Source organism: Lissotriton helveticus, chromosome 3_1 (assembly GCF_964261635.1).
Source record: "Lissotriton helveticus chromosome 3_1, aLisHel1.1, whole genome shotgun sequence".
Classification (NCBI taxonomy): Eukaryota; Metazoa; Chordata; class Amphibia; order Caudata; family Salamandridae; genus Lissotriton; species Lissotriton helveticus.
The window spans coordinates 740,966,433-740,993,262 of NC_136061.1; the positions used below are offsets into that span (position 1 = coordinate 740,966,433).

Consider the following 26,830-nt stretch of genomic DNA (forward strand, 5'->3'; position numbering starts at 1 on the left):
CAATTACATTGACTCTTTGAATTCCACTCTTCCCTTCTCTTATATCTTTTTGCCATTCCGGTATACGTGACTGCGGGTCTATGTTTACGTTACTGAAGACACATGGGAAGATTAGCTACAACTATTGAACGCACAAGATACCCTTACCGGGTTGGAATTATCACCGGTTAAGTGGTAAGTGGAGTAGCAAACTTTTAACAAACTCATAAGATTATTGTCTCAGATCCAACTCGTAACCATTTCTTAAATTAAAAGCCAATTCCATATATTTCTCAATAGGAATTACAATATACGCCATCATTTCAAGAAAGGTATGTGTTGGCATGAATGCAGGCAATAATATGCCTATTTTTCACGTACTACTCTAGAGGTGGAGGGACTTTCTCTTTACAGCTTCTTACGGCAAATGCAATAAAGTTGTACACTTACCTGAGAAATTTCACCTTCTCTGAGCACAAGGTTTATCAATCCTTTTAATAAATAGCCTAAGACCAATCGACCGCAAGAACTGTCAGTAGTAATCTCCAATGCGTTTCCTTTCCTTTTTTTCAATGTATGTATTAAATACAAATGAAACTTTGAACGAAACTAAATTCTTGATTGAACAGTGTGGTGTCATGTTCGCAGTCACGTTTCTTTCACTTTTCCAAGCATGTGCATGTCACTTACAAAAGTGCTGAGTATAATCAGGGTAATCCTGTAATACTGAACCAAGTGACGAAATGGGGTTCATGTCTGTATGGGTTAAATAGGACCCGTTGTTTTCTTCAAACCTCTACTTTCGCAAATTTTAATGTATATATAGTCACAATTTTGTCTGTCGGAGTATAAGGAGATTTTTCTTCCAACATGTTGCCTAGTATATGTTAAGTCACTTAGTACAGTGACAAGAATCACAACACTTTGTAAATTTTTGTTTCATTTCCAGCTCTGAAGAGTCAGAGCAATCTGCACTCTGACGAAACACGTGTCGGCTGGCGTAAGGTTTTGGGGTAATAAACGACAATAATTGCTCAAACAGAAGAAGTGAAATATTATTTTCTAGGACTAAACCTAATTGATGTCTGTTCAAAATACGACTGTACCTGAATTGATATGTTGTGTGCATAGGAAATTGTTTTGTAAATAATTATTAAATGTATAGAATTTAAAACGAAATATTTTTCCATTAATTTTTAAATGCAAAAATGTTGTTAAAATATTTTATTACATTGAAAATATGTACTATTTTTATAAATTACCTTTAACATTTATTTGTATTTCAGTTTATTCCTCACTATTTGAAATAATATAATAACTATTTCGTATGGTGTTTTATTTTCAATACAAAATGTTATTAAAAAATGTTATGATTACATTAAAATTACATAAAAATATGTACTATTTTTATAAATGATTCTTTAACATTAATCTATATTTAGGTATATTATTTCCTATTTTAAATAATTGTATATTAATAACCTCTAATGGGGTTTTATTTTAAGTCCCTACTTGTGGGCCTCATTAGGATGTCGGTAAGGGTCCGCCCCGACAGGTCACCCAGACAGGCCATCGGTCTGTCTGCCACATTTTGATGCATGTGGTCAGACCACAGAGGTCTGGCACATGATTCATGGCTGTGCACAAAATGCTTTTTTCAACTGCGACTTGTGTTGTGGGCCTTTTCCTGGGCCACAGCACAAGCCGCAATAGAAAAAAGCACTTTCTTACCTGTGTGCTGGCTGTCTCATTGTAATAGGACAGGTAGGACGCCGACTTATTGTCGGACTGACCACCAGCATAATTAGGGCCTCTGTTAATTTCCATATGAATAGTATTTCATTAAAAGTCGTTAGCCATGTGTGGTGATAGCCCTACTCCAGCACTGAGCTGAAGTGCTTTACTACTGTTTGGGTCTCTTTTTGGCTGTAGTAACTATAGAGATGCAGTTGGTGAATAGCTACATGCTTACTCTTTTGTGAAAGGTTGGCATTACTCCCTAAACCTATCCCTGAATCTCTTTAAGTTGCTCCTTCCTAATTCCCTCCCCTTTATTCATAAGTATTTCCAATTGCCCAGCCTCCCCTATGTCCCTTCTACATATACTTCTAAAATGTATACTTACAGGTGCAGAGATTCTTCAGTCAGGGTGGAGATATCTAGACATACAAGTACAGTACAGGCAGCGGCATAAACTTGACGCTTAGATTTGTGAGATGCATTTTGTAGTACGTTTTGTAGTTCTACAAAAACATACTACAATTTGTAGTTTGTGAATTGTCCCCCACCATGTCAAACATAAAATATGAGCGTTTGTGCAATTTCAGTGACATAGCATTAGCTCAGGGTAAAGAAGAAAAGACTTTAGGTCACCCACTGAATCCCATCTTTCACAATTCATTAAAACTACTTAAAGGTATTGGAAAAGAAGATAGCAACAATGTTAAGATAGCACTCAACCATGAATAAGTGAGGGTGTAAAATTCTAGAGACCGGTATAGTATATCAGCCTTATATCTCCCCTTGTGAACCTAATGCAATTCTCCAGGATACCAGCTAATACGGCCTATGGTCCACTACCAGGGCAAGAAGTGGCTATGTAATTGTATTTTAATGAATAAAAGCAACCACCCACTAAAAGAATAGAAAGCAAATTACCTGTTTCTTGTGTAGTAGATGGTTTATTTAACACAGTTTCAGTGAAAAAAGCACTAAACGGTGTAGTTGTCTTCTTTATCGGGCCATTGACATCCCGTTCATTAACTTTTTTCCGGAATGTCCCAAAAATGCTCCAAATATCACTTTTCGAATGTGGTTCATCTGTGATAATTTCTGAAGGTTTCTCCCTAGTAAACCTCAGTGAAGAAAATAAAGTATTCTTTCTGTTTCGTAAAAATATGTCATCTCCTAGGTCCTTAGGAAAACTGTCTTTAATATTAATCCTTTCTAGGCGTTCCAGCATGGGATCCTCTGAATTGTTATTGCAAGACTTGTTATGCACCAGTCTACTAGGGGAGCCCTCTTGCCGGATGTACAAATTGTTAGGTGGAGAATGTTGTTCAGATGTTCTTTCCTCATAGAGAGTGGTCTTTTCAACTGGCTTAAAATAGCTAGGTGAATTTTTGAATGAGAAATCCGAAGCCTTTCTTGGCATCTGTGGACGTGAGACGTTTTCAACGTTACTCTGACTTCGCCTTAAACCACCAGACTGGCTAGCAGGTTTAGGAAAGTCGAAAACATTGCTTGGAGGAACAGGTTGTGGTTTATGGATTGGGGTACTTTTATTACTTTCTGAGTAGTTCAATGATCTTTTTATTGCATTTGCAATGATTCTAAATGGGGATTTAGGCCGACTCTGTGATTCTTCTTCTGCAGGATTTGCATTAGAAACATTTAGCTCATTTTTACTGTCTGCTAGTGAAGGTGAAGTAGAGATCTGTGCAGCTGGAGATGATCTGGAAAACAGTGGCAGTTGCAACCTGCTCTCCCTCTTGGTAGAGTTAGGTTTATAAGGTGTCGGAACGGACATGTCCAGGGACGGGCTTCTTTTATTCTGTGGAATAGTTCGTTGGGTGTTTCGTGTATTCCAATCAAGTAAATCTGCTCTTTCCTTGTCTGAAAGAAGTAATTTTTTCAAAAGATTATTGTCTTTATTATCTTGGTCCACAGCAATTCTGTACTTTTTCAGACCAGTGTTATCCTTTTGTTCTCGGGATCGAAAATGTGGATCCATAGTTTGTTCCACAAAAGGTTCTGTCTCTGAAGAAGGTTTTATCCCAAATGTTTGTATTTTTCCTGAAGTTTGTTTTTTGGTTTTGTCGTCATCCTCTGTATTATTGTAAATTCCCAGTAGCCTTGGATGTGGCTGGACATTTCCATGGAGGTGACACTCATGCTCTTTGATATCATTTGGCAGGCACTGGCGGTGAGGCACATAAGAGGGTAATTCTTGCTGGATCTCATTACTCATTACTTGGAAGGATGTGGTATGAGCACCGTAGGGTCCTCTTGTCGTGTCAGTCACACAAATCTGCAAAGGAATACAATACGACTATTAATTTCATCATGACAAAATGCAAAAGTGACTGCAAATGAGCTTTAATAGTAAAGGTAAAATGTTTGCCGAAGCTAAGACTATTAAAGTATCATGAGACTCCTGGAGACACTGCAAGTAAACCATCATACAACTCCAATAGAAACTGCTGAGGACCACAATTAAAAGATGATCAGCCGGTTTTCCCTCAAACCTTTGGGTACTGTAATGTCTTTCAAACTACAAAGATTACCACAAGAGAGGGCACCAGGGGCTAAGTGACATAGTCCCTGTTCTAGTCAGGACCCCGCACAGCAGTCCGGAACATATGAGAGCAACGGCTCACTGTTAGACAAGGATAGGAAAGACTAACATCAATTTGTGATGATTTCAGTCGCAGAAGTAGAGGTGCTTTGTTAGGGATAGTCAGGTTCAATTTTTGAAGCAAGGAAAATTGATGTGTCTCCCTGCAAAAATCACCACTGCAGGGAAAATGGGCACACTGTTGTGTAGCAACACATTTCAATACGAACAAACATTGACATGTAGGTGGAGAGAGGATACTTGGAGGAGAGAGAGGACAAAAAGGTAGGAGAGGGTGCTTCAGGGGGGCTAGGAGTAGTGTTTCTGCAGCAGGCAATAGGAAACATGAGAACAAATGCCATCTGGTCATAGTAAAGATGCAAAATAAGTAACAAAGACTTATATAAAATACAAACACTCGTGTTCCATTTGATTCTAAGCACACTCTTATTTGTGTGCACTTTAGTTATAGGATTTTGACTTAGGGTCTGATTATGATGTTGGGCAGACTGACGTCTGCCCAACACCGACGCAGAAGCAGGACCGCCCGACTAGGAATCAGAGGTCCCGCTGGCCGCATTAGGATGTGACCACCTTCATGGCAGTCGCAATGTGTATATTTTGTATTGCGGTGTGTGTCGCAGGCTACAGCACATGTTGCAACACGAAAATAACACATTTCAAACATCCCTGAACCACATGGTGCAGGGATGTTTAGCGGGACACAATAGGTGCCCCTGGGGCCTATGGCGGAGGGCCAGGGGTAAGGGTGGCCTGTTAGGAGCCCCCAAAGTCTTTTTCTGCCAGACTTGAAACGGCCGGTGGAAAGGCACATTGTAATCCCTACAGCGGTGTCTGAGCAGGCACCACCTCCATTGTAGAGATTGCAGTCTGTCTGATAGCTCCTTGAGCCTGTTTGATGCACGCGGATGGTCACTCTGTCCGACCGCCCACCATCCTAATGCGGTGGGGGGTCCTGCATGGGGCGATGGGGCTGCAACCGATGGCCTGATGGTGGCCATCCCACCTCCATCGTAATCGGGACCTTAGTGTGCCTGCTTAAATATATCTGACAGCAACCTGTATATCACGGTTTCAAAAGTTGTAAGATCAACTCACCCATTGAGCCTTCTAAATTCAATAAAATCCCTGGGATTTGGGGCCTGAACAAAAATGTTTTGCTCTGGTTCTTGCCAAACACTGACAGCACAACACATGACATACTCATTTTGTAACTTAGTCGCTCTCTTCATTTCTTTTTCCCTTCTACTGCTACTCAACCTACTTTTCAAACCTACATATTATGCACCATCTAATGGGGCAGAATACGATGTCGTTAAGAAAGCATTCCCACCGAATCGGGTTAGGAATGGTTTCCGACCGATTCGTATTCTAGAAATCCTACCGACTGATTACGATGTGTCCGGATGCTTACGGACTCGGTTCGGTCAGACTCCCATTGACCTCAATGGGAGCCTGTGTGCCGAAGGAGAACACAGGCTACCATTGGAAAAAGGGTGGGTGGGGAAAACCTTGCACCCTGTGGCCTGCACCCCATGGTGCCTGTCACACTGTGCTTGGCTGGGAAGGGAAGGGGGTCCCTTGGGTACACCAATAGGCCCAATCCGGAGGCCTACGGGTGAAGGGGGGCCTGCTACGGCCCCCAAGGACCAATTACCACAGCCGTTTTGTCCTGGTCAAACTGCCTTCAGAACGGCTGTCTGAATCAGTCATCGTACTCGCTCGTTCGGAAACCGTCTCCATTGAACTGTACGATTAGTCTCAGAATTACTCGGGCTGCTGGAGTTCTGTTCGGAACCGATTCGGACAGCCTACACAGCTTCTTTGCATCATACTTGTTCCTCTGGAAAGGTGACCGATTCTTTAGGAAACAAGGGTTCCGAATCGGATTCGACAATACTGAAACCCATTCAGAGCACTTCCTAATGACAATGTAATTGGCCCCTATATGTCAGGTTCGGACTAGGACAAAAATATGCCCGGACACCAAAATTGAAGTGGACCCCATTAGCAAGTAGATAGCTAAAAGTGGAGCACAATTGCAAATCATGGCAGGCTTTGTGCAAAGTAGGGTGGACTGCATGCATTTGTATTTACTGTAGGCGATGTTTGTGGTAATATCAGGTAGTTCAACAGTAAAAACCAGTTCACATGCCAATAATCAGTCTCATGAACTGCTAAAAAAAGAACCAGTTTTAACACTTATCTGTGAGACCAGTCGATTGGGCACTGCCCGATTGCCTTATAGGCCAGTCCGACCCTGCGCTATGTTTCCACCCAATTCAATACGTTACTATGCAGCTTAGGCTGGAATCATGTCATCACTTGAATTCACCTAACATGGAAATCTCTCCTTATTGCAGGATGTTCTCCATTTTGCTTAGCTAAATATTTATTAAAATGTTTTTAGAATTTAAAAGGTTAATTAATAACCAGCACACCGAAACATGAACAAAAGTTAGGCTCAACAATTGTAATAAAATTAAAAGTAATTTCCAGTCTCCTATTTTAATTTTAGAATTTTATGTTCTGTTTCTTCAGACTAAGATTAAGATCTTACATTGTACCATATGCATAATTTCTGGAAGAGTGTTTTTTAGTATTTTTCTGCACATCTCTATCAATTAATGACTAGTTTATCACCTTAATGATGTGGTCTCCGAACATTAGGTACAATAATCCCAAACAAAATTTGGAATATAGTTACGGTTTTGCGTATCCAAGATTTGCTTACCCTGGCCCTTTCCTGACAAAAGTTCCATCAGGCCATTAACATATTTCTCTTTGACAAAGGAAGGTTTACAAATCAGACTGTTGTGCGGCTCGGGACTGTTGTGCAACTCCTGGGGACTCCAAGTCCCAGGACTCACCGCGCCAGGAGGCACCATCACAACTGAGGCCAGGGAAAGGAGCCCCTTTCTGAAGCCCAGATGTGTCCTGCACCCGTTCGCCATAGGTTGGCAGGGTATGCTCAGACGTGAGTCCCTTGCTCACTTTGCCACTGGATTCAAGCAAGCCTGGCTGAACACGGCTGTAATGCCAGAAACCAGTCCTAGGAAGCTTGAATCCGGTCCAGGGAAGGCATGGTTTGGCAGTTCGGGCTGGACTGTTCTCATGAGGCACAGGGTCAGACTGATTTGCATTATGCCATGTCTGAACTGGGGTGGCAGAGTGGGCTAAAGAACAGAGATGTATTAAATCCAGATATGTTGACTGGGTGTAAGTGTTTTATTGGTTCAGATGCTCCGTCCATCACCACCCCCTTTTGTACCGCTTTGTTCGCCATAAGTTGGCAGGGTATGCTCAGACGTGAGTCCCTTGGTCACTTTGCCACTGGATTCTAGCAAGCCTGGCTGAAGACTTCTGTAATGCCAGAAACCGGTCCTAGGAAGCTTGAATCCGGTCCAGGGAAGGCATGGTTTGGCAGTTTGGGCTGGACTGCTCCCATGAGGCACAGGGTCAGACTGATTTGCATATGGCCATGTCTGAACTGGGGTGGCAGAGTTTGCTAAAGAACGGTGATGGATTAAACCCAGATCGGTTGACTGGGTCTGAGTGTTTGATTGGTTCAGATGCTCCGTCCATCACCACCCCCTTTTGTACCGCTTTGTTCGCCATAAGTTATTATTATTATTGTGTATTTTATATAGCGCGGAGCTACCCCAACGGGGTGTCCCGGCGCTTCTGAGTGAAAGCAGAGTGATAATCCTGGGGGGGTTAACAAAAGAGGAAAGTTTTTAGTGCCTTACGGAAGGGTAATTCTTCCTGGATCATCCTAATTGCGATCGGGAGTTTGTTCCAGAGAGTTGTGGCACAGACCTGGAAGGTTTTACCTCCAGAACCTGCTTTCCTGAATCTTGGTATGGAAAGCAGATGTTGGGAGTTGGAACGGAGGTTCCGAGAGTTACAGTAAGGACGGATGCTAACAGAGAGGTAGGCCGATCCCCTACCCCTAGTTGCTCGATGGGCTAAGGTCATGGCTTTGAATGCAGCTCTTTGATGGATTGGTAGCCAATGTAATGCTCTGCGATGTGGCGAAATATGGGTGCGTAGGGAAACCCCACAGACCAGCCGAACCGCCGCATTCTAGACTGTCTGGAGCCGATGTAGCAGGCCCGCGGGCAACCCTAAATACAGGCCGTTCGCATAGTCCAGGTGAGATGTAATCAATGCCTGGACTATGGTTTTCCTGGTGTCACTGGGGAGATAGGTGATGAATTTCCTAATCATCCTGATCTTGGAAAAACAAGCGGCAGAAACGGTCTGTATTTGGTTACTAAAGGAAAGATTTGAGTCCCACTTGACCCCTAGATTTTTTACAGAGTCCTTAGGGACAGGGGGAAGGCTGAGTTCCTGTGGCCACCAGAGAGTTGCATCTAGAGGGGAGGGTTGATGGAAAAAGAGAACCTCCGTTTTCGCCGCATTCATGCGGAGGCAGTTATGGTCCATCCATTTTGAAATGTCCCGCAGACAATTCTTCAAAGGATCAAAAGTAGTTTGTGTGGCACTCTCATAGGAGAAAAGCAGCTGAATATCATCTGCATAGGAAGTAGCTATAATGCCCGACCTAGCAATGAGTTCGGCCAGAGGAGAAAAATAAACATTGAACAATAGTGGGCTCAAAGCCGAGCCTTGAGGGACACCCCATTTCAGGGTACCGCTAACAGAAGTAAAAGGGTGAGTATAGACTGCCTGGGTGCCATTAGACAAAAAAGAGGTCAGCCACTCCAGGGCCTTCCCCTGAATGCCCTTCGACCGAAGACGGTCAATCAGGATGGGGTGAGAGACGGTGTCGAATGCTGCCGACAAGTCGAGCAGCACCAGCACCGCTCTGGAACCCCCATCCAGTTTCCACCGCACAGAGTCGGCCATTTCTATAAGGGCCGACTCAGTACTATGGCACTTTCTAAAACCATGTTGGGATTCATGAAGTAGACCGTGGGATTCAAGAAAACCTGCCAGTTGTTGCTGCGCTAGCTTTTCAAGGACCTTGGCAGGGGCTGGGAGCAGAGAGATGGGTCGATAGTTCACCGGCTCATTAGGATCTGTATTAGCTTTCTTTAAGATCGGGACCAGTTGGGCATGTTTCCAAGACTCCGGGAAAATTCCGGTTTTGAGCGAGTCGTTCCAGATGTAGTTGAGGAAGGGATTAAGAAAAGAGGCCAATGATTTATATTGCTTGGCTGGCCAAGGGTCAAGTGGTGAGCCGGAGCGGCATCTAGACAATTCCATCAGTGAGTGTTCCAGTGAGATTGCCTCAAAGTCTGAAAAGGTGGAGGAAGACTCGATGCAGTCAGGTAAAGACGTAGCACTCCCTAGATCATTATTCTTGGGGAAGGGGTCATAGATCTTCGCGATCTTGTCTTCAAAGAAGTCAGAGAGGCGGGAGCAAGGGGCCTGAGAGACTGGAAGACACTGTTTAAGAGCCAAGGGATCTGTGAAAGTCTTCACTGTGTTAAAAATTTCCCTGGCCGAGCCATGCGCTTTATTAATTTTCTCCTCCAGGTAACTTTTTTATGCTCAATTATTTTCCTACGGTATTCTTTGAGGGCCAGTTTATATTTAAATTTTGTGTCAGTAGAATAGGATGACCTCCACCGGCGCTCCAACAGCATACAAGAAGATTTATATTTGCGAAGCTCGTCGGAGTACCATGGGGCGGAGGGAGCTGCTCGAAAAGTTTTAATCGGTCGCATAGGAGCGAGCGAGTCAATAGCAGAGGTGACCCAGCAGTTGAGGTTAGTCAGGCGTGAATCTAAATCAGGGGCGTCTTTGGGAGTGGTATTTACAAGATGTAGGGCAACACTGCCAGGGGAGATCTTACTCCAATTACGTCCTACCGCCTTAGGGGGAATTCTAGGTCTCACATGCTGGCAAAAGATAGTAAAAGGGATAAAAAAGTGGTCCGACCAAATCACCGGATAGGGATCCTCAATCAGGATGTTAGAGAAATTCGAGCAAACAAGATCAAGAGTATGACCAGCTTTGTGCGTAGGTTGAGAAACCAGTTGGCTTAATCCAGCATCTTTTAAAGTTGGCAGGGTATGCTCAGACGTGAGTCCCTTGCTCACTTTGCCACTGGATTCAAGCAAGCCTGGCTGAAGGCGGCTGTAATGCCAGAAACGGGTCCTAGGAAGCTTGAATCCGGTCCAGGAAAGGCATGGTTTGGCAGTTCGGGCTGGACTGTTCCCATGAGGCACAGGGTCAGACGGATTTGCATTTGGCCATGTCTGAACTGGGGTGGCAGAGTGGGCTAAAGAACGGTGATGATTTAAACCCAGATCTGTTGACTGGGTGTGAGTGTTTGATTGGTTCAGATGCTCCATCCATCACCACCCCCTTTTGTACCGCTTTGTTTGCCATAAGTTGGCAGGGTATTCTCAGACATGAGTCCCTTGCTCACTTTGCCACTGGATTCAAGCAAGCCTGGCTGAAGATGGCTGTAATGCCAGCAACCGGTCCTAGGAAGCTTGAATCCAGTCCAGGGAAGGCATGGTTTGGCAGTTCGGGCTGGACTGTTCCCATGAGGCACAGGGTCAGACTGATTTGCATATGGCCATGTCTGAACTGGGGTGGCAGATTGGGCTAAAGAATGGTGATGGATTAAACCCAGATCTGTTGACTCGGTGTGAGGGTTTGATTGGTTCAGATGCTCCGTCCATCACCACCCCCTTTTGTACCGCTTTGTTCACCATAAGTTGGCAGGGTATGGTCAGACGTGAGTCCCTTGCTCACTTTGCCACTGGATTCAAGCAGGCCTGGCTGAAGACGGCTGTAATGCCAGAAACCGGTCCTAGGAAGCTTGAATCCGGTCCAGGGAAGGCATGGTTTGGCAGTGTCGTGTATTTCTATAGGTTCTGAATCGATCCCCCTATTCCTGACCCTATTCTGGTTAAACTACCTAGCTAGTTAACTAACAGTCAGCCCATGAGGCAAGAAATCCCCCATGATGCAGATACCGTTATCTGACGCAGTCACACTACGGCACAGGAACGTGTTATCTGATTAGGTCATAACGCTTAAGATCTAATTAGACAAGCGACATTCCTCCAGCCCCTGATAAGGCATACGACGTTCTCATAACAAATCAAACCTATGACAACCTGGAAAATCCGTGCGGCCATTGTTTTGATTTCACAGAGAACTTTTGCAAAAGAATGTGCTAACGAGCAAGTCGTATGACATCTTTATTGACGTACCTATGTCCATCCTTACGTCAATCTCGGCACCTTTAAGGTATAAATATTGCCGACCTTGCCCTATGCAAACACACGCGTGGTGACAAGACGGAGCAGCCATACTTGCCGAAGCCGAGAGCAGAAGCAGACCCCGCAGGCAGCAGCCCCGCCTTCCTGACGCGCTGAGAGACGCGCTGCTATCTCAAGCCGAGAGACCCAGCACCGGCGCTTCTGGGCAGCCCTCGCAGGCAGCCTGGAATATCGAGAGCAGAGAAAGAGATACCATTCCTCATTCATCCTAAATTCCAGGTACAGAACTGAATAACCCCTCACAGAGAATTCTTTAGTTATTCACTTGGCAAAAACAAACTTAACTTAAACTGTAACTTTCTATTCCCGTCCACGCATTAGACTTAGGTCAGGTACACGGGGTAGGCGTATTTAGAAACACCAGTTGAGTACGTTTAGTCAAATGTATATGTGTATGTAAATATATTTTAATCATTTTAAACATCATATGGCTCAGAAACCATATCAATGTTTTTACAGTATTATTTTATACTATTGCTTCTAATGTATGCACTTTACTTAACTATAAGTATTGCAATAATATCGATCCATTTCTCTTGTACGAGAAAAGAGACTGATCAATAAATAACATCTTTGATTGAACACGCCCGTCTCTTCCTTTTCTCTACATTCTGATGAGACTAAGAATGCACGTACTGACTGAGTAAAATAATTGCCTTGTGCTCACACGACTCTTGAGATTGACTCTTGATTAGGGGAGAGCAAAGTTGTCATGTTCTATGGTTGTCAGAAACTAAATCCCTTCTTGTCTAATCAGGGGAGTTAATCCTTCCTTGAACATTCGAGAAAGTTTCTAGCGAACTCTGAGCTTAGCTGGCAAACCCAAAAATTAAGTCTAGTTTCGACAGTAGTAGACCTAGTTAACGTCTGGCCTAGGCCTTTACTGCTGTAGGTACTATTCCAATGCGCAGAGCCTATTGGGAAAATAGGAGCTACACTACATGGCGCCCAACGCGTTTGGAAAGGGCGATAAAACTAACGTAAGACATTTAGAGTAACTCAGTCGTGCTTTCTCACTCAGACCCCTTTTCCCAAATACTCCAAAGACGTCTGGAGTGGGTGAAAGGTTATTATATCCTCCAAAACCTCGCAGGAGGGAACTCCTATGTATGGTTCTTGGTCTAGTCAACGTTGAAGGATAAAACAGTTCCAGAATATTGTGCATCTAATCTCTGTTTCCATAAGAAACCTGATCTGCAAACAAACATAATACCATCCTGTCTGTAAAATGGCAGAGAGTGATGATGAAAGAGAGGCAATTAGATTAGCTACTGAAATAGCAGATGCTGATGCTACCATGCAAACAGCAGACCCGGATATAATACTCATCCAGGTCGCCAAAAGGAGATCTATAACCTTAAAACTTATAGAAAATGGACTGACACCTAGAGGTGGCACAGTCATATTCGTAATTGAGGCACACGAATATCGGCAGACAGAGGTATACTATACATGGATACATTTTCCAGCAGCAAATGCTGTAACAAAGTACTTCCACTATTACAAAGTAGAGGAACCTCCTGAAACGTACACTCCTTTCGAGGAGGTGGAAGTACCACTCAAATTCCAAAAGCATTTGCTCTTATTTGATGGCGCCCTAAAACATAACAATCACATTACAAGGCTCGGTCCTTTAGGAAGACCAGGAGCAACGTGGCCGGTCCTAGCCGGATACACACCACATCCAGACATCGAAATAATGCCTGCAGCAGAGCTGTTAATACAGCTAAAACAACTACTAAAAATTCACAGACAATTAGTTCAGTATGTAATGCGGACTTCAACAATTCAGCCAGCGATTAAACTACCACAGCTGACCCCTCACCAGGGGAACACAAATAAAATTACACCACAGAACATCCAATCCTGCCTAGGTAAAGTTCCAGCTAAACGGGAACAAATACCATTCTGGTTGGCACAGAAAATTACCCAAATAGAGGCGGTGTTTCCTGACACCACCCCATTAGAAAAACACAGGATTCTGACTATATGTCTCCCAATGGGAATCGCACCACACATTGAGGACTGTGACACTTGGGGTACAGTCTTTGCTTCCATCTATACAAAAACGCACGGTGTTCCATCCATTTCGGTGATACCAGATGTGCTAAAACAAATTCAAGATGAATACGGTCCAGAACCTGCTTTAACTCTTGGTATGAAATTACTGAAAGACTTCAAGCAGGTCTCGGCTATATTACTAGCAAACATAAAAGGTGAAGCAGCAAACGTGGCGATCCGCCAGAGGTTAAAAGAGACAGATATAGCAGACCAACCAGCTGAAATTGCCAGAATCATAGAAAAATCCTATGAAGAACTAGGCAGAGATAGTCTAGGTGGAATACCAGTAAAACCGCAACTGACTACAAGTCCAGAAAAAATGTTTTTTAATAATAATAATAATTCACCAAAAAAGAACTGGGATGGGAACAAACAATCCAATCCTAAAGAAAAGAAATTCCAGTCCAGAGGAAGGTCTCCTAGGCGAAGAGAGAAATCTCCAAACCCGAGACAAAGGTCACCCCAGAGTGACCCCTCTGGGAATAGATATAACCTTAGAAATAGGGATAATATTAAAAAACCTGATAGATATCAAGACATTGATGCACGTCCCTCTCAATCTTTTCAGAATTCCTCGCAGAAATCGGAAAGAAGAGGACGATCAGAAGAGCACGCCAAGTCCAAAGACAAGGAACCTGCTCAACTGAAAAAGAAATTACAATTTCCAAAAAAGAAGGTAGCCAGTATCAAGGTAGTTAACAATGCCGAGAATACTGAGGACACAACTGAAAAACGGAGAGTGGGCTCAGACAATGCTAGACAGCGCAGCAGAGGTGAGCATAGCTCGCAAAGTCCTTATGAATCATCTGGAGACAGTGGACACGAATGAATACCTTCAAGTGGAAACTGCAGATACCAGAGTTAGCAAGCCCCACAAAATATACGAGATAACATTACGTATAGAGGGAGATAAGACTAGGAAAATAAGGGGACTATTTTGGGATAACCTCTCCAAGGGTTATGACATCCTTCTAGCTGAAAAAGAGTGGCCACCAGAGTTTGTCAGGGAGTGCCCTCATGGCGAAGAAGTAATTATGCCTGCCTTCTCGAATCAAATCCCGATTCATAAAAAATATACACTTGCTAGAAAGTGGGCAGTGGCCTTAGCACCTGCTTTATATAAAAATCATGTAGGATGGGATGAGGATTCTCCTCCTCACAAAATCCAGTTAAAATCACAACCAACTGCACAAAGGCAGTACCCAATTAAGCAAGAAGCTAAAAAACAAGTAAATGAAATACTAGATCAGCTAGAATACCAGGGGGTGATTGAAACTTGCACCTCACAAATGAACAATCCTTTGTTTCCGGTCTCCAAACCAGACAATTCATATCGTCTAGTTTTGGATTACCGACACCTTAACACATGTTGCAAAACTTTTGCAGTGCAAAACTCACACAGTGCTGCACTAATGAATAACATAGTGCGCAAAAAATACAAAACAACCTTGGACATCTCCAACGGATTCTTTTGTCAAAACATAGCACCAGAGAGCAGATATTTAACAGCTTTCTCAGTAAATGGCACTCAAAAACAATTCTGTCGGTTAGCCCAGGGGTACAAGAACAGCCCGGGGGTATTCTCAGCGAGAGTAACAGAATTACTACAACTATATGATGATGAAGCATTATCTTATGTCGATGACATTTACTTAACAGATGATGACTTGGAGACTCACTTGAAAAGAGTGAACACCATAATACTTGGTTTCGCTGCAGAGGGTTACAAATTCAACTTCAAAAAGTCCAGAATTGCCCATCTGACGGTCCTATTCTTAGGATATGAGCTATCAAGTGAAGGTAAAAGCCTGGCAGACAATTTCCTAGAGAAATGTGCCGTTATCCAAGCTCCTAAAACACTAAAAAACTTACAGTCAATTCTAGGCTTCCTAAATTTCGGAAGAACATACATTGCAAATTACGCAGAAAGGGTCAAACCCCTTTACGATCTAATTAAACCAGACTTTAAAAGATCCAGTTGGACTCAAACACACACAGAAATTTTGAGATCCTTACAAACAGACATGCTAATTAAGACAAAATTAGAAACCCGTGATAATACACGCAACCTTGTGATCCGAGTCATCCCAGGGAGATGCGGATTCACATACCTGACCTCTAATGAGGGAGAAAAGGTACCAATTGCATTCAAATCACACTTGTACACAAAAGCTGAACAGAGATTCAGCAACAAAGGAAAAATTGTTCAAGCAGTTCAAACCGCAATAGCTAGAGAAAAAGACATAGCTGACGGTAGACATATCACAGTCAGAACAGCTGAATCAGCCTTTGAGGCATTAACAACACCGTGTAATTTACCATCAACAACATTGGATCCGGAATGGATACAATGGGTGAATTCAATCACAACGGACAAAGTAGACTACTACTTTGATCCAGAACTAGAAGAATTAAAAAATCTAAAATATGAAAAGACGTATCCTCTGCCAATCGACATTCTGCCTCTACGACATTACGCCTGTGTAATCTATACAGACGGACATGCTCAACCCTCCGTTTGGGGAGAACATGCATACAATCCCACATGTGAGATTACAAAAGAAGTGTGGCGCGGAGGTAAACTAAGACCTCTATTAACAAAATCACACTCAGTAGAAACTAATTCAGAACTACAAACTGAAATAATAGCTTTGAAAATGGCGCTAGATAATGCGGATCGCGAATTCCCGACACTTATAGTGTCAGATTCATATTTCTGCGTCAAAGCATATAACAAGGATTTGCAGACATGGATTCAGAACGGTTACAAAGATGACACAGATGCACCAATAAAGCAGAGACTGCTCTGGGAACAAGTAGCTCTTTTGAAAAAAGAACTACCAAAGACTCACGTGACACACTCACTGAGTCACCAGCGTGATGGCGTTCACGTTGTAGGGAATTCATTGGCTGAAACAGCCGCAGCGGCAGCCACTAAACCGGCTCCCGTAGATCGAAAAAAGCGTACATTAAAATACATTGACGGTGAAACATTGCTGGCGGTGAAAACGTCATCAAAAGGCGACTGCTCAGCGTTACCGATCAACTATCCACTCAATTATACATACATAATCGATGCAAACTCCGTCCCTTTTGCTCGAATCCCAGGAGTGGGGGATAGAGTGATTCCAAACATGGACAGGAGAAACTTGTTAATCGCAGACGCACACATGGGCGAGGGTCTCAGACACCTTAAATTAAAAGATTCTCTGGAAGAATTACAATCACGGTACTGGTGGCCAGGCATGAGCCTGCACTACACCATGTTTGTAAAAAACTGACCAAACTGCAACAGAGATCGCAGTGGGGAGAGAAGCAGTTTAATACCTCGTCGTATCAAGGCAGATAATATTACCAACAAAAAGAATGGCTTGCGATTAACATACACAGGCTAGTTCCACTTATAATGTAGATCCACAGCACTCGGCTGACGTCCGGACTGTTATACAAGATTTGCGAGTCTAAATGGCATATACGCTAAGAGCATGCTACGTTCGACCATTTTTTTTCACTCAGGCAATCCAGCCTGGGGGGGGAAAGAATGGCCAAATGAGCACAGCCCAGCGGGAATCTTCTCACTTCCTTCCTGAGGGTATGGGATGGTGTAAAGAAAAAACCAAGGCAGAAAGCAATCTATAATGGAAAGGACATTAGGTTCGGGAGCTGGGTGGGTCAAACATCTAATAAGTGTCCAACGTAGTCTAAATAACTTGCCAAGAAATTCTCTGAAGGGATTCAGTCCGTACGAATTATTATTCGGAACTAGGATGTTGATCTCTGACCTTGATAGTCAGACTTCAGTGGTAATAGAAAAAACCTTTGATGTCAAAGACCGTTTGGCTATTTTGCAGGACTTAAACAAAACAAGAAAAGACCTGAGCAACATACAGTTGAAACAACAGCCAACAACCACTGAAGAATCACCACCTGTCCCAGCAAGACCTGTCTGGATTCCAAAAGTCGGGGATCTAGTCAGGGAGAAGATCGCGGTAAAGAAGGAATTTGGGCCTTCTTACAGAAAAGCAGTTCCTGTCTTGTCTGTCAACGGGACAAGATCAGTTGTACTACCGCCACTTGCTGGAAAAAAGGAGAACCGAGTTGTATCCATCGACCTGGTAAAACCACAACATGTGGCCGATAACAAACGGTAGGCCAAGTGGACTCCCAATAAGTAGCAGAACACCAAGGTTTGCTACCAGTACAGAGGTCCTAACAAAGAGGCTCATCACATTCGAAACGCCTAAAGAAGAACAACAAGGACTATGCAACAATGCAATAGAACTCAGACCTCTGAAAACCCAAATAAAGACATTTAGCAGAGACACACCAATCTACAATGAAGTTCCAAGTGAAAATGCAAGAAACAAAAATCCTGAACCAATTGGAACAATTGACAGAACTGCATCTGGTTACTTCATCAACTTCGATGATTCCTCTGAAGGTTTCAGCGAACAAAAGACACAGCCATCATCAAAATCCTTTAAAGACAAAGCTAAGGAACTTTTGAAACAACTGAAAGAAACATATCTGGTTACTCCATGGATTGAATTTTGGGTGGGTTTTGGTGCATTTATCCTCATACTTTGGCTCATCATGGTATTTACCTTGGGACGCTTCATTGAGGGAAAATATGCTAAAATGGACACAGCAAGTCAGAACATCAGCTTGGTCCTCAAACCACACACATCTTCACACGTCGAGAAACGAGAACTTTCTTCAGAACTTTCTTCAGCCAACTTCACAGCAATTCCAATACCTGGTGGGGTAGCCTGGGACAACACTGACTATGAAATTTATGGTCCGGTCGAGATCCTGAAATATCCACACCAAATCAAGATCTCCTTGAGTGACTTTGCAAAACCAAACTCATTTGCTGATGATTGGGACTTTGAAAGTATAAACAATATGATGTCTGACTTAGTAATGTCTGCTAAATTTACAAAACATGATTATTTGCAAGGTTCTACAAATTATGATAGTATGTATTGCTATAACCATTATGGTAACCATTTTTTGCATAAATCTGCACAACCTAGAAATGTTTTAAATTATAATCAATGGGAACATTGTGCTACACCTCCAAAAGGGAGCTCTAGAACCGTTTATGACAAATATTCATATTTTTCAGGTTTTAACATAACTAATGCTGAAACATTTTATTGCAAATTGTCAAACAAGACAGGGATGAAAACCATGATAACCAACACGAAATTGATATATTCAGATTCATTCTTTGAAAAAATGAATACTTTTGGATTTGATTATTGGGACAAAAATGTTGATTTGAAAAGTGTTTGGGGTACAAAAGAATGGCAAGTACAGGGTATAGAAGCTTTGTTTAGAGCCTGCATGATCCCAGAACAAATGATATTTTTAAATGACACTGTTCAACAAACCACCTGTCTTGGCTTAGCCAAAATCAAAGATTTAAATAACCTGTCTATTCCAAAGCCAACAATGTTTAGCAATAACTCTGATACAGATGAAGAAATAGACATAAGCCATATACTTAACCAAAACAGAACACATCCTGATTGGAAACAATGGTTGATCTGGCCCACAGATACAAATAACTGTCAAGATAGATTCCTGAATAAAACACAGGGTTTCAAAATGACCAGGCCAGACCCTAGATATCCTCAAAGACATCACCCAGGGATAATAACAACCTACAGTGTGGGCAAATTATGCCTTCAATGGCTACAAACTTCCACACTGCCTGAAATTAAGCAACACCTAACTTTACTTACTGATGGTGCTGACTTGCGTGATTTCATACTGGGACCACGCAAACAGCGTCAAAAGCGTTTCATAGCAGCCTCTGTATATGCAGCATACAATGAGGCCTGGAAGGTTACTCAAATTGAGACAGCAGAAAGAATACGGGAAATTGACCGTATCAATTTGGAAAAATCACTTTCTGTAGTGGACAATGGGCTAATGACTCTGTCCTCCAGAATTTTTTCATTGGACAGCATTGTGTCTTCAGCAATCGATATATTATCGCAAGACTTACTGTTATTACAACATGGTCAGTCGCAATTGCGCTCTATTGTACAGCTTGGCTGGACGTTACAAAATCTGCGTTCAGGCTATGTGCCTTGGCGTTTAATCAACACAACGTCACTATTCCAAATCTTTAACCTTACTGATAGACAAATCAGTATGGCCCAAAAGGGAGCTGATTATACAATCCTGAGCATTGAAAAACTAGAAAGATTACCAATGACAATGTCAGAACGACCTGTCAGTGAATGGATAATCCACGGAATCATAAATATTCCAATCTCAACCTTCAGGTTTCAATACTGCCAAAAATATATACAGGCTGGCATGTACGAGAAATTGGGAAAGGGGTACCTTAAAACAACTTGGAACCTGCCCTATTCACATGCATGTGTCAGTAACAAAGGACAGAAAGTGTTTCTTAGTGGCAACAATTGTGCTATGTCACTAAGCGGCACGCTTCTGTGTAACGGTATTAGTTTGCACGGAGCCTGTGAAGGGAATTCATACAACCTTTCATGTCACCAGCAAGGCGCACCTGCAACTGAAATAGAACCATTCTTTCAAAGACTCTATAATGGGAGTTACATTCTTATTGTAGACCGCAGATGTTGTAGTCTTATGCCCGGGACTCCTTATCTCGTCACCACGACGGCGAAGGTCAAGTGCTGTGGACGTTCTTTGTTCCCCAGCTCCTTACCAGACAGGGAGGCAAGGGCATGGCCCGGTTTGAAAATTACTTCTATTCGAATAGACACTTTAAGCAGAATGAAAACAGTGCTTCTTCAGACGCCTACAAGGCTCACGTCATCTAAAGAAACGTATGATCTACAAGTCGCAAGGACGACTGCAGAGATACATACATTATTATCAACTAATTCCCCCGTACATTTCGCGGAAATCCTGAGCGAAATCTTAAATATTTCTGATACCACTGGGGTCTCAAAGGTATTTAAGACAGTATTTTCGATGGCATTAACACCATTCAAAGCCATACTGGGTATTTTTCCAGATTTCGTCCATTCGATTTTTGGCGGACTTCCCCTGATCCTGGGACTAATTGCAGGAATCCTATTCCTAGTCCTTATGTTTCGTTATGGCAACCCATGTCACAGATCAAACTCTCGCGACAATGGAAGATACGATCCTAGCCATTGGATACCGGGACCGGATATCAAAAATCCTGGGACTCTCCCGGCTTAGAGACCTAAACATGACTTGGTTTCTATCATTTCGACCAATGTGGCAAAGGTGTGTTTTACCTGTACTAAGGTGTCTGCTATGCGGAGAAGAATGCGTGTTAGACACCTGTCTGACGCTACAATCGGATGCGCCGGTGGATGCAGATACACTGTTGGTTCCTACCAAGGTTCACGCACTGTGCTGCCCTCAAAGGCTGCCAATTCTGATGACGGCATTCCTGGAATCTTCACCACTACGATTGAAGAGTAGTGAAGTTCAAGATGAAAGCAGCATCGAACAGGTACGACCTTCTGTCAGCAATGCAAATCAGAATGTCAATGGAGACAATCATGCGCACGAATGCATGGTTACCCCTATTTCCGACTTAATGGAACTTTCCCATGAAGCTGTTGACAGTTTTTTCGAAAGCCTGAATGATATGATGTTCTCTCCGGAACAGAAATAGAGACTTTTGAGTAAACTCGCACACGGCGTTCCCTGAATTCGGCCTTCAACCTTTAAAAATAAAGTCACATGAACAATTACAATCCAGTTCACGGACAGCAACTTTTTTCAGCAAGCCCTTAAAATATTTTTCTATATATTTTTTCCCCGGGACACTGATCTTCTGCTTAAAGTAAGAAACTATTCCTAGAGAACTAAGATTTCTATTTTAGATACTTTATATAGACTTTAGCTGCCCGCTGGTATGTTCACAAATATTTTATTATGTGATGAAATGGTCTCGAACTTCCTTTCTGTATAGCCATATTAAGAGCCATTTCATGTGTATTTCTCATATACCAAAAAGCAATAATGCATTACAATGCGTGTTTACTTTTGCATTTAATTCATAGCTTAAGTGCATACAATATATATGACTGCAATTTTTCAGTATATTTGAAAATTTCGAAATGCATTTATGTATTTTGGGGTGGTAAGGTATACACTATACTCTATAGTATGTTGTACTATGTTATACTATGCATAGATTAGTAGATATGACCATAGTTAGCGTGGAGTGGGTGTCCTGTATTTCTATAGGTTCTGAATCGATCCCCCTATTCCTGACCCTATTCTGGTTAAACTACCTAGCTAGTTAACTAACAGTCAGCCCATGAGGCAAGAAATCCCCCATGATGCAGATACCGTTATCTGACGCAGTCACACTACGGCACAGGAACGTGTTATCTGATTAGGTCATAACGCTTGAGATCTAATTAGACAAGCGACATTCCTCCAGCCCCTGATAAGGCATACGACGTTCTCATAACAAATCAAACCTATGACAACCTGGAAAATCCGTGCGGCCATTGTTTTGATTTCACAGAGAACTTTTGCAAAAGAATGTGCTAACGAGCAAGTCGTATGACATCTTTATTGACGTACCTATGTCCATCCTTACGTCAATCTCGGCACCTTTAAGGTATAAATATTGCCGACCTTGCCCTATGCAAACACACGCGTGGTGACAAGACGGAGCAGCCATACTTGCCGAAGCCGAGAGCAGAAGCAGACCCCGCAGGCAGCAGCCCCGCCTTCCTGACGCGCTGAGAGACGCGCTGCTATCTCAAGCCGAGAGACCCAGCACCGGCGCTTCTGGGCAGCCCTCGCAGGCAGCCTGGAATATCGAGAGCAGAGAAAGAGATACCATTCCTCATTCATCCTAAATTCCAGGTACAGAACTGAATAACCCCTCACAGAGAATTCTTTAGTTATTCACTTGGCAAAAACAAACTTAACTTAAACTGTAACTTTCTATTCCCGCCCACGCATTAGACTTAGGTCAGGTACACGGGGTAGGCGTATTTAGAAACACCAGTTGAGTACGTTTAGTCAAATGTATATGTGTATGTAAATATATTTTAATCATTTTAAACATCATATGGCTCAGAAACCATATCAATGTTTTTACAGTATTATTTTATACTATTGCTTCTAATGTATGCACTTTACTTAACTATAAGTATTGCAATAATATCGATCCATTTCTCTTGTACGAGAAAAGAGACTGATCAATAAATAACATCTTTTATTGAACACGCCCGTCTCTTCCTTTTCTCTACATTCTGATGAGACTAAGAATGCACGTACTGACTGAGTAAAATAATTGCCTTGTGCTCACACGACTCTTGAGATTGACTCTTGATTAGAGGAGAGCAAAGTTGTCATGTTCTATGGTTGTCAGAAACTAAATCCCTTCTTGTCTAATCAGGGGAGTTAATCCTTCCTTGAACATTCGAGAAAGTTTCTAGCGAACTCTGAGCTTAGCTGGCAAACCCAAAAATTAAGTCTAGTTTCGACAGTAGTAGACCTAGTTAACGTCTGGCCTAGGCCTTTACTGCTGTAGGTACTATTCCAATGCGCAGAGCCTATTGGGAAAATAGGAGCTACACTACAGCAGTTCGGGCTGGACTGTTCCCATGAGGCACAGGGTCAGACTGATTTGCACATGGCCATGTCTGAACTGGGGTGGCAGAGTGGGCTAAAGAACGGTGATGGGTTAAACCCAGATCTGTTGACTGGGTGTGAGTGTTTGATTGGTTCAGATGCTCAGTCCATCACCACCCCCTTTTTTACCGCTCTGCACCCGTCAGCAACAGGAAGAGAAGGGACAGGGCCCACTCTCCTTTATCTGCCCCTCGCCCTTGGACTCCTCCATTATTAGGCCAGGTGTTTAAACTGTGCATCTTATGATGATGTTGAAATCGCTATTTTTCCAGGCATCTATTGTTCTTTGACCATTGTTATAAGTTGGTATCATTTACATTAATTACAAGAAACCACTGATTCATTGATTTTAAATGGGGAAACGTAAAGAGCTAGAATTTAGCAAGGATCTTACCCGTTAAAAGAAAATACGAACAAGTGCTGGCTCTAATTGTACTTTGGACAACATATGCTTACTGATATAAGAGGTTGAGTCCATTCTTAAAAATCAAGAACCCACACAGGCTGCTAAGTCTGGCCATAAAGCAGTACTCGCAATATTTGAGTGCAAAAGGGAAAGGGAACTCCAACTGAGGGTGGCACATCTACACCTACTAGAGGACTAAATGGCACTACTAAAAACACGGACCCTGTTGTGTCACCATTAACTGGAAAGCCCCATTCCCTACTAAAATTGTTATAGCTCTTAATATCCTCTGCTGCAACAAGCATGCACACTTAGAGTAAACTTTGTCCATGTCCCCCCATCCTCTGCGGCTACTAAGCAGACTGCTTAACTGTCTTCTGTGCCCCAGCTGATACCCGTGATATGAACTCTAAAGAGGGTGATGGACTAAGCTCCCTGCATCATGATTTAGGTGAACTGATTTCTAGAATTGATGACCTGGCAAAGTTACAAGTGATGCCCAATCCCAATTGTAGATGTGGAGTGGAAAATGTTATAAGGGGGACCCCAAACTGTGCATTGATGATCTTGAAGCAGGCAATGATGTAATGTCTTCTGCTACCCCTTCACAGGTTCAGAAAGGGGCTCCATTGATTAGCTTGGATCTCACAGACGGGGCTAACCTGGTCCACCCACACCAGCGCCAGCCTCCCGTACTATTCACAACCATGAAAACAACATTTCCAACTTGATTACTTTACTGTGGCCTTCACAGGCAAGTTCATGTGCCAGCCGCCCTAATGTTCAATTATGAGATTGGGTTGGTCAACTTTATGAGGTAGACTAACCACTAGATACGTCACTATCCCAAGTGGCACCTCTCCCTTTTTAGTGCCACCCGGTGGGGTCAGCAAGGTAGAGGATATGACCCCTGTTCCCAAACTCGCCCATATGCATTTGAAGATCCAGAATCATTAGCTAACAATGTCATACACTGGATTAGAACTAAGCGTACATGCTTATCCAAGTTAAACTCTATCCACTGGGCTTGCCCCAGTATGACTACATTTCTGTGATGTTCAATGATAAGGAATTGGTTGACGGGCTTATTAACTTAGGACTACGCACTACTCATTTAGTTGGGCCCTCTTCATCTGCAAATAGGCTCAGGTTACATCCTCCTTTAGGCCCCAAAACACTTATTGAATCAGGACCATGTAACTATACTTTAAGCACTCTACTATGTGCTAGACGAGTGGGGTCAAGTACATGCAATCGACTGACTGAGCATCCCAATAGGGAATCTGCTCACCAACGCAGAAACAGGTAGTCCACTAGGTCCTCATGAAATGAGCTCATGCGTTGCCCCTGTGACAGTGATTGCAGGGTGGTTGGATCTTGAGTCTCCAAAAGGGTCTGATGGGGAGGAATAAGGCATACAAACCCAGGCTAATTACTGGCCCTGGGATATACAAGATAGTGAGGTTAGCTCTCCATTAGCAGATTTCTCCATCATCTCATGGAACCTGGCTGGTATAAATTCTAAACTTTGTGTAAAATCTCGTTGTGCTTCAGGGGGGTTAGTGGTTTTCATAAAAAATGTTGTATTTCATGCACACATTCTATACTAAAAGTTGACTTGCATGATCTAATGGGGGTTCTTCTCCAGTTTTCTATGAGCCTGAGTGTTGTAATTGTTTGTGCTTATTTAAGATCGGTACCAGCTAGTACAGACCTGCCAATTGTAGCGCTCTTGGACAATCCTATTGAATCACAGCAGAAGCATGCCAAGGTTATTGTTGCCACTGATTTTAATGCATTTGAGCCCTCCACTTGCATTAATACTTTTATTGAGCAATAGGATAAACTATAGAATATTGCCAGACTAACTAGTCCCCACTTAGGTACTTTTCCAATGTAGCTAGAGTCAGCCTCAGTTGTGGTGGGTAGGGGCCCAAGAGCCTGTATTGGGCAAACTCATTCTGATACAGAGATGGCACCAACCGTTAAGAGAGGGGCATAACGGAACAACATCGACTATGTCCTTGTAAGTTTGCACTTATGGCTCTTACTCGAGGATAGGAATATCAATAATTGCATTGATAGTGATCATAACTCCTTGATTACCACCTTCAAGGGAGTTTCCTTTGATAAACTAGTTGTTTTGGACCACACAGATGTGCCCCATCCATTGCTCTCTAACAATTACTGTCAAGTCTCCTGGCCCTACGTTTTATAATCTGAACAGGATGTCTGAGATTCACCATCACTTCGTTGAACATTTGGCTAAATTAATTGGATGCCTTGAAGAGAATATTACCATAATGGAGATCCATGCTAAGTTCTTCCCCAAGCTGCAGGAGTTGTTTTATGGAAAGGTCATTCATAACCAACTTCCTTGTGTTAAAGTAAAACCTTCGTTCAATCTAAGAATGTGTTGAAGCAAAAAGAGAACTGCAGTAAGCCATTAGATCTTTCACCCAGAAATCAAAAAGGCCAAATACCAGGACAAACAGATGCTCTAGAATTCGAAGAGAGCCTGGGAAGTTAAAGTGTGGCAAGACTTTGTTCATGCTGCCAGGACAAACAACAACAAAGTACACCGTCCAATATTGTCCCACAGAAGTCTTGATAAAACCCACACTGCTTCATTTCACATCCAGCCTGATAAATGGGTTTCTCACTTCACCTCTTTGTATGCTAAAGCTGATGTAGCCCCAGGTGCCACATCCTCGACTAGCATCAACATATCTGATGTGAGTCCCCATTTAACCTTCAGCCTTTCTGACACTAGAGGTGTTATGGATCATCTTAAGCTCCTGAAAATATCCCTGGTGATCTATTTAAATCTGAGCCCACTGTTTGGTCTAGCTATTAAGGGTGGGTGGTGAACTCCGCTCTGCTGATGAAGTGTGCAGAGTTTTACCATTCTGCGTTCCGCTTGGAGCGCGGTGTTCAGCAAAAAACTCCGCAGCAGGGCATAGTTTACCGGCCCACCCCCTCCTCATAAATTTGCATGGCAGCAGTATCCAGGGCTGCATGCCTGTTTGATGGTGGTTCAGATTAGAGTAAATGACTCGGAAATGAAATGTGCCAGAATGTGCCCAGTGTGTAAGCTCCTGGGCCAAGATGGGCGGTCCA

At 42.9% G+C, this 26,830-nt stretch overlaps 1 protein-coding gene across 2 annotated transcripts in view; it reads right to left on the minus strand.

Moving 5' to 3' along the window:
* The window catches only part of MICAL2 (microtubule associated monooxygenase, calponin and LIM domain containing 2), a 1,053,240-nt gene that overhangs the window by 187,315 nt on the left and 839,095 nt on the right, over positions 1-26,830 (minus strand). For both annotated transcript variants that reach the window (XM_078680924.1, XM_078680923.1), the window contains one exon: positions 2,638-4,009. In XM_078680924.1, the coding sequence (XP_078537050.1) occupies positions 2,638-4,009 (1,372 nt within the window). The remainder of the gene's footprint in view (positions 1-2,637; positions 4,010-26,830) is intronic.